This window comes from Tamandua tetradactyla, chromosome 8 (assembly GCF_023851605.1).
Source record: "Tamandua tetradactyla isolate mTamTet1 chromosome 8, mTamTet1.pri, whole genome shotgun sequence".
NCBI classification, from domain to species: Eukaryota; Metazoa; Chordata; class Mammalia; order Pilosa; family Myrmecophagidae; genus Tamandua; species Tamandua tetradactyla.
The window spans coordinates 75,661,705-75,679,050 of record NC_135334.1 but is presented as its reverse complement, the minus strand read 5'-3'; the positions used below and the strand labels follow the sequence as shown (position 1 = coordinate 75,679,050).

The window sequence follows — 17,346 nt, the reverse complement described above, 5'->3', positions numbered from 1 at the left end:
GGAGTGCCATGGTAGGCTTCCTGGAGGAAGTGATGTCTAATCCAAGAACCGATAGAAATTAACTAAGAAATGGGCAAGTAGGAAACCATTGCTGAAGAACAGACGAAACTGCATTTTTCAAAGCAGGCAGATGAAAAAAAAATTGTTCAGTAAAGCCATAATGGAGAGAAGTAAGCAGGAACCAGGTTATATATAAAAAAGCTTGTAAACCACACTAAAGCATCTGGACCTTATGTTGAGTGCAACAGAGAACATATTCACAGTGATATGAACAAATTTTGTCTTCAGTCACTGTGGGTGATATATTGAGAATGGATTTAAGAGAGATGAGACCAGGAGGAAGTTCATATTAGTGTGAAATAGAGAAGCAAAAGTAGAGATGGGGAAAAATTGACAACTGAGAATTACTTAGTAATTAGAGTTTATAAGTAGGCAGCTGATTACATATCAGGGAGTAGATTCTGGAGTGATTCTGGTTTAATCACCCAGGCAGCTGGTGGTTCTATTTATTTAGGCAAGAAACAGAAGAGGAGTAGGTTGGGTTAGAAGGATGGAGATGGTCAGCTAAGAATGGTTACAAGAGGCTTGGAGTCAGACCATTTGCATCCCAGCTTTGTCATTTTCTAGCTACCAAACAGGGCAGCTAATATTTGAATATACACTATGCTTTGTAACCTCAAACAAATTGCTACCTCCTGACCCTCAGTGTTCTCTTCATTTTCACAAGACATTACCTAGTACATAAGATTTTTAGAGAATAAAGTTACTTTGCAAAGTGCTTAACCCATTTTAAACACTCTGACAGCAGCTACTAATCAATATGGTCTAAAATGAGAATGAACAATATTCAGTCAAAGATTTGAAGTGTTACTTAGAGAAGTAAGTGGGTGGAACACAGAGGGGGCAATCTCAGCTGGGGTGGTGATGGGAGGTACAGAAGCAAGGCTTGAGATGAATTGTCTGGACCACTGTCTTTCAAATCAGTGGTTTATGTCAGGGTTCAGAGATAAAGTTGAAAGGGATTTGGGGGATGAAATGGGAGATTTAGCCACTTATTTTGCCAGTGTAAACAAAGAGCAGATACCCCATTTTCTTTAACAGCAGGGCCAGTCAGATTATGACTTTTAAAGGCCCTAGACATAAAAAATATTATGGTGCTCCATCTCCACCTTATGTAATTCATAACAAAAGCAATACAAAACTGTAAGATGTGGAACAAAGTCCAGTAAAATTTTAATTTTTTCTCATGAAAAAAAAAAAAATCACACAGCATCCTAATCCTCCCACATTTGGTAGGGACTGAGGACACTAGAGAGGTTATCCTGCTCACCTGCCATCTTGTGAGAACATATGGAGGACCCGTGAACGGATCTCTTTGGTCTTTGCTCCATAGACAATGGGGTTGACCACAGGTGGTAGCAGTAGATAGACATTAGCCATAACTACATGGAGCAGGGAAGTGGGGCCACCCAGCCTGTGCACCAGTGAAAGCCCAATGAGGGGCACATAGAAGACCAGAACGGCACAGAGATGGGAGATGCAGGTGTTGAAAGCCTTGAGTGCTGCCCCCCGAGAGGACAGCTCCAATACAGCCCGCAGGATGAGGACGTAGGAGAAACCAATGAAGAGGGAATCCACGCCCATGACTGAGAGGATGATGAAGAGGCCATAGACTACATTGACAGTGGTGTCAGTGCATGACAGTTTCATAATATCTTGATGCAAACAAAAGGAGTGCGTGACGGTATGCGTTCGACAGTATGACAACCGTTTCAGGATGAAGGGCAGTGGGGAGAAGAATAGAAATCCCCTGGCCAGGGCAGCTAGTCCGATCTTGGCCACAGTAGGCCCTGTGAGCACAGAAGCATGGTGCAGAGGGTGGCAGATGGCCACAAAGCGGTCAAAAGCCATAGCCAGCAGGATGGCTGACTCCATGGCAGACAGAGCATGGATAAAGAACATCTGGGCCAGGCAAACATTAAACTCAATCTCCTGGATGCCCGTCAGAAAGAGGCTGGCCATCTTGGGCATGGTGACAGAGGAGAGGACAAGATCAACGGTAGAGAGCATGGCCAAGAAGAGGTACATGGGCTCGTGCAGGTGCCTTTCCACACGGATGATGAGGATGATGGCTAGGTTGCCCAGGGTGGCCAGGGCATACATAAAACGCAGTGGGAAGCCCAGCCAAAAGTGTATGCTAGGCTCCAAGCCAGGGATGCCCACCAGCAGGAAGTATGCTGGGTGGACCGGAGTTCCATTTTGAGTGGCCACAATAGGCACCAAGATATGGGGCTTCTGCATTCTAAATCCAGTGTCTATGAAAGAGAAGAGGAGGAACATCATTCAGTCATGATTCAGAGTTGAGAGAGGATCTATAACGAGAAGGCATTGGAGTAGTGACAGCAGAAAGCAGACAAACTCAGTCTATCTAGTAATTTTGAACCTCAGCCTCTCTCTGCTCTGATTCTCATTATAGACACCAGCCTGGGCACCCTAGGCTGCCCCTATCCTTGAAAGGCCCAGTGCTACGTGGGCAAAAACTGCTGCTGTCCCATCAAGCTTTGTGTGAGGACCCACTTAAGGAACACGTACAACAGTCCTTCATTTTCACAGCTGATATTGTGAACCAGGGGCATTGCTTTCAGTCACTTCTCCAAAAAGTAGACAGACTTATACAGAAACTTTCACACAGATCCCAGCTCTCCAGATGCATTTCGGGGTCAGGGCTGATTTGGTCCCAGAGTAAAAGGCTCAATCTAAGGTTCCCTGTAAGACCCACCCTGGCCTGATTCCGGGCAGATTAATATGGAGGTGGAATGTGTGCATGGTTAAAGCAGGAGTTCTGTGTGGGACAGGTTTACAGGAAATAGGTTTTGGTTTAGACCTGAATATCTTTCTCTAACTTCCCTGATAAGAATCATCTGGGGCAGTTGTTGAAAACACCATCACCCAAGTTCCATTCCAAACCCTCAAAATCAGAATTTTCAGGAGACAGGGCCTGGAAATCTGTTTAAAAGGAATTCCCTTCCCTCCAATGATTATTTTCATCGGAGAAATGTGGGGAAAGCTTTAGGAGAAAGAAGGTATGCTCTCATTTTGAGGCTGCAACCCAGACCAATCTGCCCACATGAGAATGAGTCCCAAGTTATGCTTGACTGTGGTATGACAAGAGCCAAATGCAGCTGAGACATGGAAAGAAAATCAGGCAGTGCTGCTGCCAGCAGGTCCTGCATTCTCAGGCAGACCCCTTCCTCCACCTATTCTCCATGGTGAGCATACCAGCACCCCAGCCTCAACCACCTTTCTCTATGCAGACCACTCTGTTCTAAATCTCTCCTGAGATCCGGACCTTATAATTTAATATCTCCTTCATTTTTCTACCTGGATAGACTAAAAGTCTCACATTTGTCATTGCCCCAAAGAGAACCCCACCCAAACCTGCATCTGGCTCTCTTCCTGACCTCCATGCATGGTCCAATCTGGGCACCTAAGTCATAAACAGATGTCATCCTGATTTCTCTGCTCTTTCATTCCCCCTGTGCATGATTTGCTGCCCCAATTCATGGTCTTTTCTCTTATTTAACATACGTTCTGACCTCACTATTCCCTCTTCCCTAATGTGAGAGTTTCCTAACTGGCTTCCCTGCTTTCAAACCCAGCCTATTCCTGTCCACCTTCCACGCTGCTGCCATCTAAACAGCAACATTGGATGCATCAGGATTCTGTTTAGCAAGTTACAGGCGAGTCCCATAGCTTTCAGGACACTGAATCCCAGAGTCCAGCATTCAAGGCTCTTCATAGTGTAGTCCCAACTTAATTTTCCAACCCAGCTTCCCAGTTTCCTTCTGCATTACCAATCTGCCCACTGCACACACGCACCAGCATGCCACACACACACACACACACACACACACACACACACACACACACACACCATGTCCCCCAGAATAGGAAACTGGAATGGGGGATTCCTGTCCTGACAAAGGGGTAAGCAAAATTTGAAATGGGTCTCACAAGGGTTTGAAGATATTCCTCTTTGGATAAGTCACTAAGCAAGAACTGGGCTCCAAGCAGCTGTAATCTGAGCAGGGTGCACGCGGAAAGGATCGTGCCTCTCTAAGCAGCCAGGCTGTCTGAGCTGTCCTTATGCAAAGCACCCTCTCTGCCAGACCTGAGCGAACTTCACAACACAAGATCAAGCCGTCCCTCGTCACTATTGTCCGGGCTGAGCCTGGCGCACTCAGCACCAGTGACTCTTCTCCGGGTGATCTCCCATATAGAGCTTCTCTAGGGACCCTAGGGAGCGTGAGGGGCGGTGAAAAGTGAAAAAGTCGGGGCTTCCTGGGATCGATACACCACCCAAGGAGAACTGAGCCCTGACACCAAATCCGCGTTGTTTTAACTCTTCGCAAACCAGCCCAGAGGCTTAGGGACATGGACAGCGCCGTAAATGGAAAAGAGAAAAGGAATGACCAGGGCTGAAAGAAAAGGAGTAACTGGAATGGAGGCAGGAGCGCACACCATAACGCACTACACAAAGGGATCCAGAGCTAGGCTCAGGGGTTGCCGCTTGCTTCTTGCTACTGCCCCCTCGTGGTCAATAGAGAAGTTGCAGCCTCTGGCCCAGCGGACCAAAGACCAAACTGACCCCCAAATCTGAGCTCCTTCCACTGTACTATGCTGCCACTTTGCTCTCCCTCCCTCTCGTGAATCCTTCCTTGTGCCACTGATCATGACTCTCCTGCACCTCCAGAAATGAGAGTTTGCAATTTCCAGCCCAACAACTTACTAGTGGTATGACCACCCTATAAACCTCGATTTGATATGAAAAATAAATGAGATGCTATCAATTCTCCAATGAATGTTCGTGCTCTTTATTATTAGTCAACACTGGGAAAGCCAATGTCGAAGGAGGAAATTCAGTTGAGATGTTGCTACAACAGTCAGAAGAAAGATGTATATTTAGAAGGAAGATGTATATACACAGGAAAGATCAAACAGATAAGAACTGGAAGACTAGTTACCTTGAGAAGACTAGTTGGGGTGGGTTGGTGGGGCTAGAATGTTGAAGGCAGCTGAGAGAGGAGTGAGTGTGTTGGAAGAAATGAGAAAGTGAATGTAGGCAACTCTTTTAAGAATTTTGTAAGTGGAAAGAAGGTATGAAACAGGCAATATTTAAAGAATAGATAGGTTTAGGCCAAATTTTTTAATGTATATTTTGAAGCTAGAAGACTTTGGACACAATTCAATGGGACGGAGTAAGTAGAGAGGCTCTCTGTGTTCTACTTACTTTCTGATGGATTCTTCAGGGCTAGGACCCTCTGTCCTTCCCCATCTACTCATGAGCAATCTTACCTACTCCCATGGGCCTTCCATCACCCAAACCAGGCCAGGCCAATCTCCTGGCCATGTTCATTAAAATGCCTGTTGGACATTGTCCTCCCTTCCAACTCAACACGTCCAACGAGGCTCATTATCTCTGATCCCCAATCTGTGTTCTGTTCCCTGACTGTTCTCTGTTCCTATTGTAGACATGGGTTTGTTTCCTAAGCCAGAATCTAGAAGTCATCATCCCTGCCTTCTCCCTCCCTCTCTAACCTCCCTCCCTCACCACATCAATCAGTCACCAAGTCCTCTTTCTTTTACCTCCCAGATATCTTGTGAATAAGGTGATTTGTCTACATCTCCTCCACCTTTATTCCAGTCCAAATAAAAATAATCTCTTGCCTAGATTATCATAACAACTTGTTCACTGGTCAGCCTCAACACAGATCTTTCCTTCCAATCCACTGTCCACACTGTTGCCGGTGTGATCTTCCAAACACAGAAATAAGCTCAGTGCAACTTCCCATTGCCTTTAAAATAAAAAGTTGAAGTTCACACTCCTGACCTGGCTCATAAGGCCATCTGTGAGCTGTTTTGGTGCACCTCTCCGTCCCCATCTCTAATCATTAGACATCCCGTTTTTGCTCTCAAGTTCCAGATGCCCCAAAATTATCCCATCACTTCAATGTGCTATACTCTCTCTCATCCATCTACATTCAAATATTTCTTTTCCCCACAGTCAGAATATTCATTCTACTCCCTGTTCATTTGATTGATTCTTAGTCTTCAGGCTTCGTTTAAATCTCCTTTCCTGAAAGATCTTTCTTGAACCTCAAAGAATAAAGTGGAGCCACCTTATTCTCTTCCTTTTTGTTTCACTTACTACATTCAGCATTGTGGGATGAATTATTTTTCAATACTTCTGAGCAAAGCTGATCATCTTATCTTTGTGGGAGTAGGAGGGTTGGTATCTGAGGTATATGTTGAAAGTATGGGGTGGGGTGACAGTTTACAGAGTCTTCTATCATCTACTCTTAAGACAAAATTGTTTGGCCCTCCTAGTGATGTTCGTTTGTAACTCACAGCTCTATCACTTCAACTTAGGCATGTTTAATGGGCAGGTTCCTTTAAATTCTTGGTAGCAACATCAAGCACCAAGCTGGCACAAGTTTGGAATGGAAGTTTCGCACAGGAACTTCTCAAGTATTCATTTTCCACTTGTTCCAGTGATATGAATAGTCCATTATTGAGGAGAGTGGATCATGGAATGACTTAAAAGATAATAATATATACCTATATTTTTGTTTCAATATTTTTTACAAAAAAAAGAAGGAATACACTATTCAATATAAACAAAGTTTTAAAAGATTCCAACCAATAAACGGGAAATACGACCAAGGATATACTCAAATATTTGCCTTCCTGTGGGTTATGTGACAAATTACCACAAACAATTTTACATTTATTCTCTTAAAGCTCTGGAGACCAGAAATGCAAATCAGTTTCACTGGGCTGGAATCAAGGTGTTGGCATGGCCTAGCTCCATTTCCTGAAGTTCTGGGGGGAAATCTGTTTCCTTGCCTTTTCCAGCTTTTAGAGTCAATTCCTTTTGTTCCTTGGCTGGTAGTCCTTCCTGCACCTTCACAGCTCGCACTGTAGCATCTTGCTCCAGTTGTCACATTGCCGTTTTCTTCTCTGTCAAATCTCCACCCACCTTCCTCTTATTGGGACAATTGTGATGACATTTCAGGCCCAGATAATCCAAGATAATCTCCCCATCTCAAGATTCTTAATTTATTCACATCTGCAAAGTCTCTTTTCCCAAATAGAACAGCATTTCCATTTCTAGGGTTTAGGATCTGATAATGTTTGGATTATGTTTTTTGGAAAAAGAATTGGATTGGCTTGAAACAAATAGAAAAAGAAAGTGAGGGGACACCAGAACACATTTTGACCCAGCAAATCTGTTGCTCCAATAAGTGGTAGAGAGGAAATTATGCTAAAGCTAGAAGTTAAAAAAAAAAACACTCTGGATTTAATAGTATATTAAAGAAAGAGTCATATCGTATTACTCAGGAAAAGAGGTAGCAAAATTAAACGAGTTCTGGCAATTATATATGTTGAAAGAGGAAAAGCTAGAAGCTGGGAAGACATATTTAGCCAACAGCAAACCTTTCTGGGCCCTTAAGTGCTTAGGATCTGGAAGCAAACAGCAGCTCAGGCTCGGGAATGTGCTAAATATGATTTTCTAGCCCACATGAATGTGGAAAGAAATGGGAAGCCTCTCCTAGGAGGACAGTTTCATAGAACTAAGAAATTTCAGTACAGGAGGAAGTTGTGGCAGCCCTTAGCAAAGAACTAAGGAGTTCTTAAAATTCTGCTGTAGATGCCGACAAATACAAAAGAGAAGAGTAGGTAATAGGGACTGTGAAAAATACTGGGCCCTAAAATTTGCTTTGCATTTATTTATGTTGAATATAATGCATCCTGCTTGATAAAGAGTAGATGGACTGTCCCTTAGCAGAGTGAACATCCTCTCAATTCCTTATTGCAGTGTTTGGAACATGTGGAACAAAGAGGAGATTGAAAGGAAAATATGGAGGTTTTATCGTATGCATAATAGCGTTTAGGAGAAGAATGGTACCTCAGGAAATAAGCAGGAGTACCACGCTGCAAATTTCTAAGTTGCCAAAAAAAAACTGGAAGCATTTCATATCCCATTCTCCAAAAAAAGGAGATGGTTTATATAGGTAAACATTTTTTTCTTATGTTGCATGAGAATCATAACATCATGCTTACCTTTTTAGTTATAGATTCTCTCGAACTTTAATTCCTATGCTCTGGAAAGCAAACAGTGAGCAAATATTGACAAAGAGGATACATTCTGAAATTTTGAAATGATCAAACCTTTCTTTTTCTCTCTTTTTTTCCTTTCTGCCTCCTTCCCCAGATAATTCTATATTTCTCTTTAAGGCCTGTGGTCACGCAGTACAATATAGATTGAAACTCTCTTCTACTTAAGAAATGAACTTGCATGCTGTAGAAGTACAGGTTTTTTTCTGAGGACTTGTGTTTTCTAGATTTTGTGACTGTAATGCTGGTGCCTGTGGTAGATACTTGTAATTCATTGTGGTCCTCAAGCATTTTAATACTCTTTCTGTTTGAGGAATTTTTCTCCTTATGAAATGAAAGCCAGAAATTTGCTGTGTTAGTTTGCAAGCTACTGGAATGCAATATACCAGAACTGGAATGGCTTTTAAAGAGGGGGGGATTTAATAGGTTACAAGCTTACAGTTTTAAGGAATTGAAAGTGTTTCAGGCCACTCAAGAAAGGCTCATTGGTCTAGAACACCTCTGTCAGCTGGGTAATAATGTTGCTGGCATCTGCTGGTCCCTGGCTCCTGGACTCTATGGCTTTCAGTTTCCGTTCCTGTGGGGGTTCCTCACTTTGTTTCTCCAGAGCTGGCTCTCATCTCTTGGCTTCCCTTGGCTCTCTCCAGGTTCTGGCTTGCTTAACATCTCATAGTGATGTCCGTTGGGCTCCAAGCATCTCCAAACATCCATGTCTCTGTTCTCCAAGTGTCAGCATTTGTGTCAGCTCTGCTCTGAAGTTTCTGTTGGCTCGCTCTCTTTTGGCTCTGTTGCTTCTGACTCTCTCCAAAATGTTTCCTCTTTTAGAGGATTCCAGTAAATTAATCAAGACCCATCTGGAATGGGTGGAGTCACATCTTCATCTAATCAAAAGATCACACCCACAATTGGGAGTCTCACATCTCCATGGAGATAATCTAAACTTTTCAACCTACAGCATTGAATCAGGATTAAAAGAAATGTCTGCTCCCACAAGATTGGATCAGGATTAAAATGCACCTTTTCTGGGGTACATAATACTTTCAAACCAACACATTTGCCTTCCCAGCTAATTGATCAGTTTCACTACCATTGAAAAAGCTCTAAACTCTTAGGGGCTTTCAACAGGCATTTCTCATCACTGTGTCATGTCTTTGGCTGTGGAAGTTGCTGGGACTGTGCTCCATGGGTCTTCTCCTCAAAGACCCATGATTAAGGGAGAGCCCCTTTGGGGGAAATTTCTTTATTGTGGTGGGGGTGGGGTGGGGGAGAACAAACAGTGGAGGAAACATGCAATGTCTCATAAAGCTTCTCTTTGGAATTGAAACACTTTACCTCCAATTACATCCCAGTAACCCAAGACAGTCACAGAGTCAAGCTGGGAGGCACTGTAGGCCACAAAGCAATGAATGTGGTTATATAATCACCCTCACAAGACAGAAGAAAATATATGGGAACACTGTTACAATCTACCATTGGTAAAGGCATTTGGCCTCAGGGCTGCCAATCAAACTGCCTGCAGGAAGCAAACTCAGAAGCTAGGAGCATAAAAGAGCAGATACCAGAGGGAATCACTCTGGTAAAGGGTATAGAAGAATGCCTCTTCTAGAGACAGCAGATGTAGAGATTTTAGTGGTAGCATCTAGTACCCAGGTTTGGGAAAATTATCTAAGTTGACTATGCTCAGTGGAGGTAGTAGTGGTATCTCCATAGGAATGGACCTGCAGGGTAATTTGATGATGTTCTTGCCTGCATCATCAATGAGCTACCTAATATTCTCTAATAAGTACCTTTTCTTCTTAAAATAGGTTTAAGGTATTTTCAACTTTTTTTTTTATTAGTCAGCATTTTGGTTACATGTTCCTAAGAATTCTCTGGAACTTGCAAAGTGAACTATATGAGAAACTTTATCTTAAAATAATGTATGATTGGACTTGTTGAAGAACTGACACCTCCTCAAATACAAGATGGCAGAGTTGGAAGAGAAACCCAAATTCAACTCTAGTGCCTAAGTAAGCACTCTCTGACTACAACTGAGCAAAACAAAAAGAAATTGGAGAAAAAAGACTCTTTTATTTTAAATTTTCCATGGAAACAGGGATAACTAAATTTATTTGGGGACTTCGGTGTCTTTGAACATCATTGGTAATGGGAGATGGCTCAGGTTATTCCATTTCCAGAACTTTTTGGTTGTTAGCATATATTAATTTGGACCATGCTATTATCTGGGGCTTATTTTATAGACCTTTCTCTGTGATCTGCATTGGACAAAGTAGCTGAGCATAATTTAAGGTATAAAAATGATGAGGGGGTATTAGTTTCTAAGTGGAAGGCCATGATCAAGATTTGAGGTATTTTAAGAGTTTAAGATATTTTAGTTCAGATCACTGTAATGTCTAAATTCTACCTTGGCCCAAAGACTTCATCTTCCTTAGAAGGTTCTAGAGGGAGATATATACAAAAAGGAGGCAAAGAAAAGCAAACTATCATTGTATTATTTCCTTGGCGTTTGTCTCCAAACATTAATGAATAAGTCAATTATACTGAGCTAGATTTCATGGATCTTATCATTTAATACATGTGAACCCCTATAGATAGCTTCAGCAACTGAGTGTAGTCTTCATTCTTTGTCTTACAGTCACCCTGGGTGACATCCTTGTGGATAACCCACTCATTGATCTAGACTCCCAATTCTTTGACCTGACTTGATTATCTCAGGTAATTTCCATGTATACCCCTTTTCAGCCACCACTTCCCAATCTGGAAGGGAAGCAGATGAGCTGCTTCATCTGCAATCATCCCATTTATAGACAAGTCCCAGTCTTCCTTCAAACTTCTCCACTCATTTCTTCCCGGGGCTTTAACCTCAATATGACCAAAAGTCTGTTGGTTGCTCTACTTTTTCCTCATCTGTAAGCCCCTACCTATCATTTCTTCCCAATCCAGTGGAGCTTCAATGTACTACTGTCTGACACTCTCTTTCAAAGCCCTTTATCATGGTTGCGCTACCATTATCTGAAAGAATGTGCTGACCCAGAATGATATGGCATCATGCTTTCTCAGGGCCCAACCCAACCATATTCTCCTCTGACAAGCTCTGCCACTACCCAAATTTAAATGGGAGCTATTTCCTCCCCCTTTAAATTTCAGACCTAAAGCTATATAAAACTTAGTGGGGCCATGGTTCATGTTTCCAGGGGGAGAAAGAGAGAGAGAGTGAGAGAGAGAGGAGAAACTATTGGAAATCCAGAAAGTCAGGCCCCAGGAATTTCCACCAGTTCCCCAGTCCTTCCTGAATCCAATCTCCACACCTCCTTCCCTGACCCCCAGTCACTTCCCAGTCCTTGCTTCTCTTCTGGTGCTACTCTTCCACCAGAGCACAGAAAGGCACTGTGCCACCGTTGGCTGCACACTCGCCTTCTTGCTCTGGTCTGTCTTGGATTCGGGGTAGAGGGTTGGAGTCTGAAGCGAACAGTTATGGAATATGGCCAAGATAAAGCCTCACCAGGACACATCTGTCTGCCTCTCACAGACAACTAGGTACCTCAAAAAGGAGACTAGATGGAGAGCATCTGCGCCTGGGAAGTAGAGTGATCCATCTACCAAACAGCCTGAGCTATCTTTTTTTTTTTAATTTATTTATTAATTAAAAAAATAAGAAACAAAATAAAACAACATACATAATCAGTAATTCACAATATCATCACTTAGTTGCATATTCATCATTTCTTAGAACATTTGCATTAATTCAGAAAAAGAAATAAAAAGACAATAGAAAAAGAAATAAAACAAACACAGGAAAGAAAAAAATAAAAGATTATACCTACCATACCCCTTACCCCTTGCTTTCATTGATCACTAGCATTTCAAACTAAATTTATTTTAGCATTTGTTCCCCCTATTATTTATTTTTATTCCATATGTTCTACTCCTTTGTTGACAAGGCAGATAAAAGGAGCATCAGACACAGGGTTTCCACAATCACACAGTCACATTGTGATAGCTGTATCATTATTCAATCATCCTCAAGAAACATGGCTACTGGAACATAGCTCTACATTTTCAGGCAGTTCCCTCCAGCCTCTCTATTACATCTTGAATAACAAGATGATATCTACTTGATGCATAAGAATAACCTCCAGGATAACCGCTTGACTCTGTTTGGAATCTCTCAGCCATTGACACTTTGTCTCATTTCCCTCTTCCCCCTTTTGGTCGAGAAGGTTTTCTCAATCCCTTGATGCTAAGTCTCAGCTCATTCTAGGGTTTTTCTCAATCCCTTGATGCTGAGTCTCCGCTCATTCCAAGATCTCTGTCCCACGTTGCCAGGAAGGTCCACAACCCTGGGAGTCATGTCCCACGTAGAGAGGGGTATGGTGGTGAGACTGCTCGTTGTGTTGGCTGGAGAGAGAGGCCACATCTGAGCAACAAAAGAGGCTCTCTTGGGGGTGACTCTTAGGCCTAAATTTTAAGTAGACTTGACCTATCCTTTGCAGGGTTAAGTTTCATATGAACAAACCCCAAGGCTGGGGGCTCAGCCTATAGCTTTGGTTGTCCACACTGCTTGTGAGAATATCAAGAATTCAACTTGGGGAAGTTGAATTTCTCCCCGTTCTCATCACTCCCCAAAGGGGGCTTTGACTTGGGGAAGTTGAATTTCTCCCCGTTCTCATCACTCCCCAAAGGGGGCTTTGCAGATACTTTTCCACTCACTGATCGAATCACTCTGGGATTCATCGGGGCATCACTCTGGACAAACCAGTAAAATCTCATGTCCTACCTGAGATTCCAAGTACTTACGGCATTCAATCAAACTATCTACATAAGTTATATTAGGAAATACACTAGTCAAAATATAAATTTTGTAACAAATAAACATTTTTTGATTTAGTCTCACACAGAAGGTGACATTTTAAAATATTAATTACCATCTATTTTCAGTACCCTGCAATAATGACATTCCTTTGTTCTTCCTCATGCAAAAACGTTTTTAAAATTGTACCTTGTACATTTCACTATTATTATAACTCTAGGCATTCCTAGATTATACCATCTCAATCTTTAACATCTATCTTTCTTTCTGATTTCAATATGTCCCCAGCCCTCCTCCCTCTATCATTCTCACATGCAGCTTCATTCAGTGTTTTAACATAATTTTATTACAGTTAGGTAGTATTGTGCTGTCCATTTCTGAGTTTTTGTATCCAGTCCTGTTGCACAATCTGTATCCCTTCAGCTCCAATTACGCAATATCTTACCCTATTTCTATCTCCTGATGGTCTCTGTTACGAACAAAATATTCCAAGTTTATTCACTAATGTCACTTCATATCAATGAGACCATACAGTATTTGTCCTTTAGTTTTTGGCTAGTCTCACTTAGCATAATGTTCTCAAGGTCCATCCATGTTGTTACATACTTCATAAGTTTATTCTGTCTTAAAGCTGCATAATATTCCATCATATGTATATACCACAGTTTGTTTAGCCACTCGTCTGTTGATGGATATTTTGGCTGTTTCCATCTCCTTGCAATTGTAAATAATGCTGCTATAAACATTGGTGTGCAAATGTTCGTTTGTGTCTTTGCCCTTATGTCCTCTGAGTAGATACCTAGCAATGGTATTGCTGGGTCATATGGCAAGTCTATATTCAGCTTTTTGAGGAACCGCCAAACTGCCTTCCACAGTGGTTGCGCCATTTGACATTCCCACCAATAGTGAATAAGTGTGCCTCTTTCTCCACATCCTCTCCAGCACTTGTCATTTTCTGTTTTGTTGATAATAGCCATTCTGGTGGGTGGGAGATGATATCTCATTGTGGTTTTGATTTGCATTTCTCTAACGGCCAGGGACGTTGAGCATCTCTTCATGTGCCTTTTGTCCATTTGTATTTCCTCTTCTGAGAAGTGTCTGTTCAAATCTTTTTCCCATTTTGTAATTGGATTGGCTGTCTTTTTGTTGTTGAATTGAACAATCTCTTTATAAATTCTGGATACTAGACCTTTATCTGATATGCCGTTTCCAAATATTGTCTCCCATGTGTAGGCTGTCTTTTTACTTTCTTGATGAAGTTCTTTGATGCACAAAAGTGTTTAATTTTGAGGAGTTCCCATTTATTTATTTCTTCTTCAGTGCTCTTGCTTTAGGTTTACGGTCTATAAAACCACCTCCAATTATAAGATTTATAAGATATTTCCCTACATTTTCCTCTAACTTAGACCTGATGTTTAGATCTTTGATCCATTTTGAGTTAACTTTTGTATAGGGTGTGAGATATGGGTCCTGTTTCATTCTTTTGCATATGGATATCCAGTTCTTTAGGCACCATTTATTGAAGAGACTGTTCTGTCCCAGGTGAGTTGGCTTGACTGCCTTATCAAAGATCAAATGTCCATAGATGAGAGGGTCTATACCTGAGCACTCTATTCGATTCCATTGGTCGATATATCTATCTTTATGCCAAAACCATGCTGTTTTGACCACTGTGGCTTCATAATATGCCTTAAAGTCTGGCATCGCGAGACCTCCAGCTTCGTTTTTTTTTCTCAAGATGTTTTTAGCAATTCGGGGCACCCTGCCCTTCCAGATAAATTTTCTTATTGGTTTTTCTAATTCTGAAAAATAAGTTGTTGGGATTTTGATTGGTATTGCATTGAATCTGTAGATCAGTTTAGGTAGGATTGACATCTTAATTATATTTAGTCTTCCAATCCATGAACATGGTATGGCATCTATTTAGGTCTTCTGTGATTTCTTTTAGCAGTTTTTTGTAGTTTTCTTTATATAGGTTTTTTGTCTCTTTAGTTAAATTTATTCCTAGGTATTTCATTCTTTTAGTTGCAATTGTAAATGGGATTCGTTTCTTGATTTCCCCCTCAGCTTGTTCATTACTACTGTATAGAAATGCTACAGATTTTTGAATGTTGATCTTGTAACCTGCTACTTTGCTGTACTCATTTATTAGCTCTAGTAGTTTTGTTGTGGATTTTTCCGGGTTTTTGACGTATAGTATCATATCGTCTGCAAACAGTGATAGTTTTACTTCTTCCTTTCCAATTTTGATGCCTTGTATTTCTTTTTCTTGTCTATTTGCTCTGGCTAGAACCTCCAACACGATGTTGAATAATAGTGGTGATAATGGACATCCTTGTCTTGTTCCTGATCTTGGGGGAAAGCCTGAACTATCTTAAAAGCTCTCCTTCCAGCCTTCTCCTGGTGGACACAAGCCCCCACCCCAGCAACCTCAAGGTACCATGTTTTTAAGGCCCTTGTGAGTGAGTCCTGGTTAGTAAAAATCGCAAATTACACACAAAGAAAATCTCTCCATTAACTATTTTAACATCACTGAAGCTCCAGAGAAGTACACCCAACTTGCTCTTGAGCTCCTTAGGACAGAAACTGTGAAAGGTAATTGATACCCCAGTACCCAGGAGGTGATGCAAACAGTTAATGCTCAATAAAGGTTTAACATTTCTGGTTTCAATTAATTCACTCACTATTCTGTTAGGCCAGCTATTTCTCCAGGCCCAGGTGAGGCCGATGGTCCAGCTCAGACTTCAGCTACCTCTTTGCTTCTTTCTAATTGCACATAGCCTCATTTGTTTCAGGAATTTTCTAGGCCTCACTCTCTAAAATTTCAACTGTGACTTGGACCCTCTCATTGGCATGAGGATATAGAGTATCAGTCCCAACAAAGAAGATATCGTTTGGAAGTGTATTCCAATTTGAGGCGCTCCTTATTATTTTCCACGCAGGACACAATGCATTTGCATTGTCTTGTTCAGTGAATGCCTAAGTATCAGAAAAAGGACAAGGCCCTAGGAGTACAAAGGAAAACCAAAATTACTGCCTGGAATAATGTTTTCATGCATGTGCATGCCCTTATTTGTTTGGGAGGGAGTTGGGGAGACTAGTTATTTAAAGTTTTTGTTTGTTTTGGTAACAGTTTGTGATCAGAGGTTCTACCCTTACTCCACCAGCTTTCAGTATCTACTTCTAACTTTAAATATAAAGTGTGGTGGTAGTGGGGAGAAGATGATTGCTTAAGTATTGAATAAAAGTTCACCAAGAAATCTGCCAGGAAGGTTTTTAGGACTTAGTATCTGCTAACCTGGAGAAGTCACTAACCCTCAGAGAACTGCAAAAGGTCCTTGCAGAGTGTCCTGGCCCATCGGAACTTTTCTAGCCAAAAGACCAAAGAAAACGCCAGGCACAAGCTAAGACATGAATTTTATTTAGGGACTTGTGTCCAGGCAACGAAATCAAGCAGCTCCAAAGACGGCTGGCTGGAGACTGAAAATATCACCCCTCATGGATCAGAGGGGAAGGCAGAGCTTTATAATGGACACAGACAAAGAAGGCACAGAGCCAAGACGGTGCATGTACATGTTGCTAATAAAGTTTTTTAATGTTGATCTCTCTGGGTACAACCTCTTGTAGAGTTAACCCTGGGGAAAACAATGACCTCCTAAGCTGAGAGTCTGGTTTTTTTTTTTATTTTTCCCGTGTATTCACTATCTCTACTTTCTTTCCTCCTCTAGGAGGCTACCGAAACCTTGTCTAACTGCTGTATGTCATGCAGGCTGCTGTGTGTTTGAACTTCATAAAGTTCTAGGGAAATGCCTGGGCCCTGGCTTGCATATGGAGTTCACTGCATTTGTGTGCCCAGTCCTGAGCTGGAAGCTGTGTCACAGAACACGGCCTGCCTCATCTCCTAGGCTGCTGAGAAACATGGGAAACTGGCAAATGAATGGCACGAATTGCTGCTGTCATCGTCTTAAAGAATAAGATTAGTTCTGAGGAGCCACTAGTCAGCCAGAAAAGCATGAGAAGCAAGGGGTTCCTGGGAGAGACCCTGCTGCGCCTCTCCTAATGCAAGGTCCAAGCGGCCCTTTCGGAAAATCTCAACTCTTCGGCCTGTCCTCCAAAAAAGGCCGTTCGACTCTGGCACTAGCATTTCCTTAACAGTTTAAAGAGTTCTACGGAGCGAAGGGAATAGAAATAACAAGGCAGCAGAGAAAAACCGCGCGAGGCCGAAAGGGACGTCTGCCCCACCTCCGATTGGCTAGGGTTGTCCTAACCCCTGCTTCTGATTGGCTATGCCCACAAAGTCACCGCCTACCCGGCGGAGATCGGCGCCTGGGCGTTGCCCGCCGCTCATTGGCTCCGGT

At 42.1% G+C, this 17,346-nt stretch overlaps 1 protein-coding gene across 1 annotated transcript; it reads right to left on the bottom strand.

The window, feature by feature from the left end:
* Window positions 1-1,326: 1,326 nt before the first annotated feature.
* LOC143643487 (olfactory receptor 51D1) lies at window positions 1,327-2,301 on the bottom strand. Its single transcript, XM_077112109.1, has one exon. The coding sequence runs from the start codon at window positions 2,299-2,301 to the stop codon at window positions 1,327-1,329; it is 975 nt and encodes a 324-aa protein (XP_076968224.1).
* Between the last annotated feature and the right edge of the window lie 15,045 nt (window positions 2,302-17,346).

What these genes read in the sequence shown, in the direction of transcription:
- LOC143643487 (XM_077112109.1), bottom strand. Translation starts at nt 2,301, where the DNA reads ATGCAGAAGCCCCATATCTTGGTGCCTATTGTGGCCACTCAAAATGGA.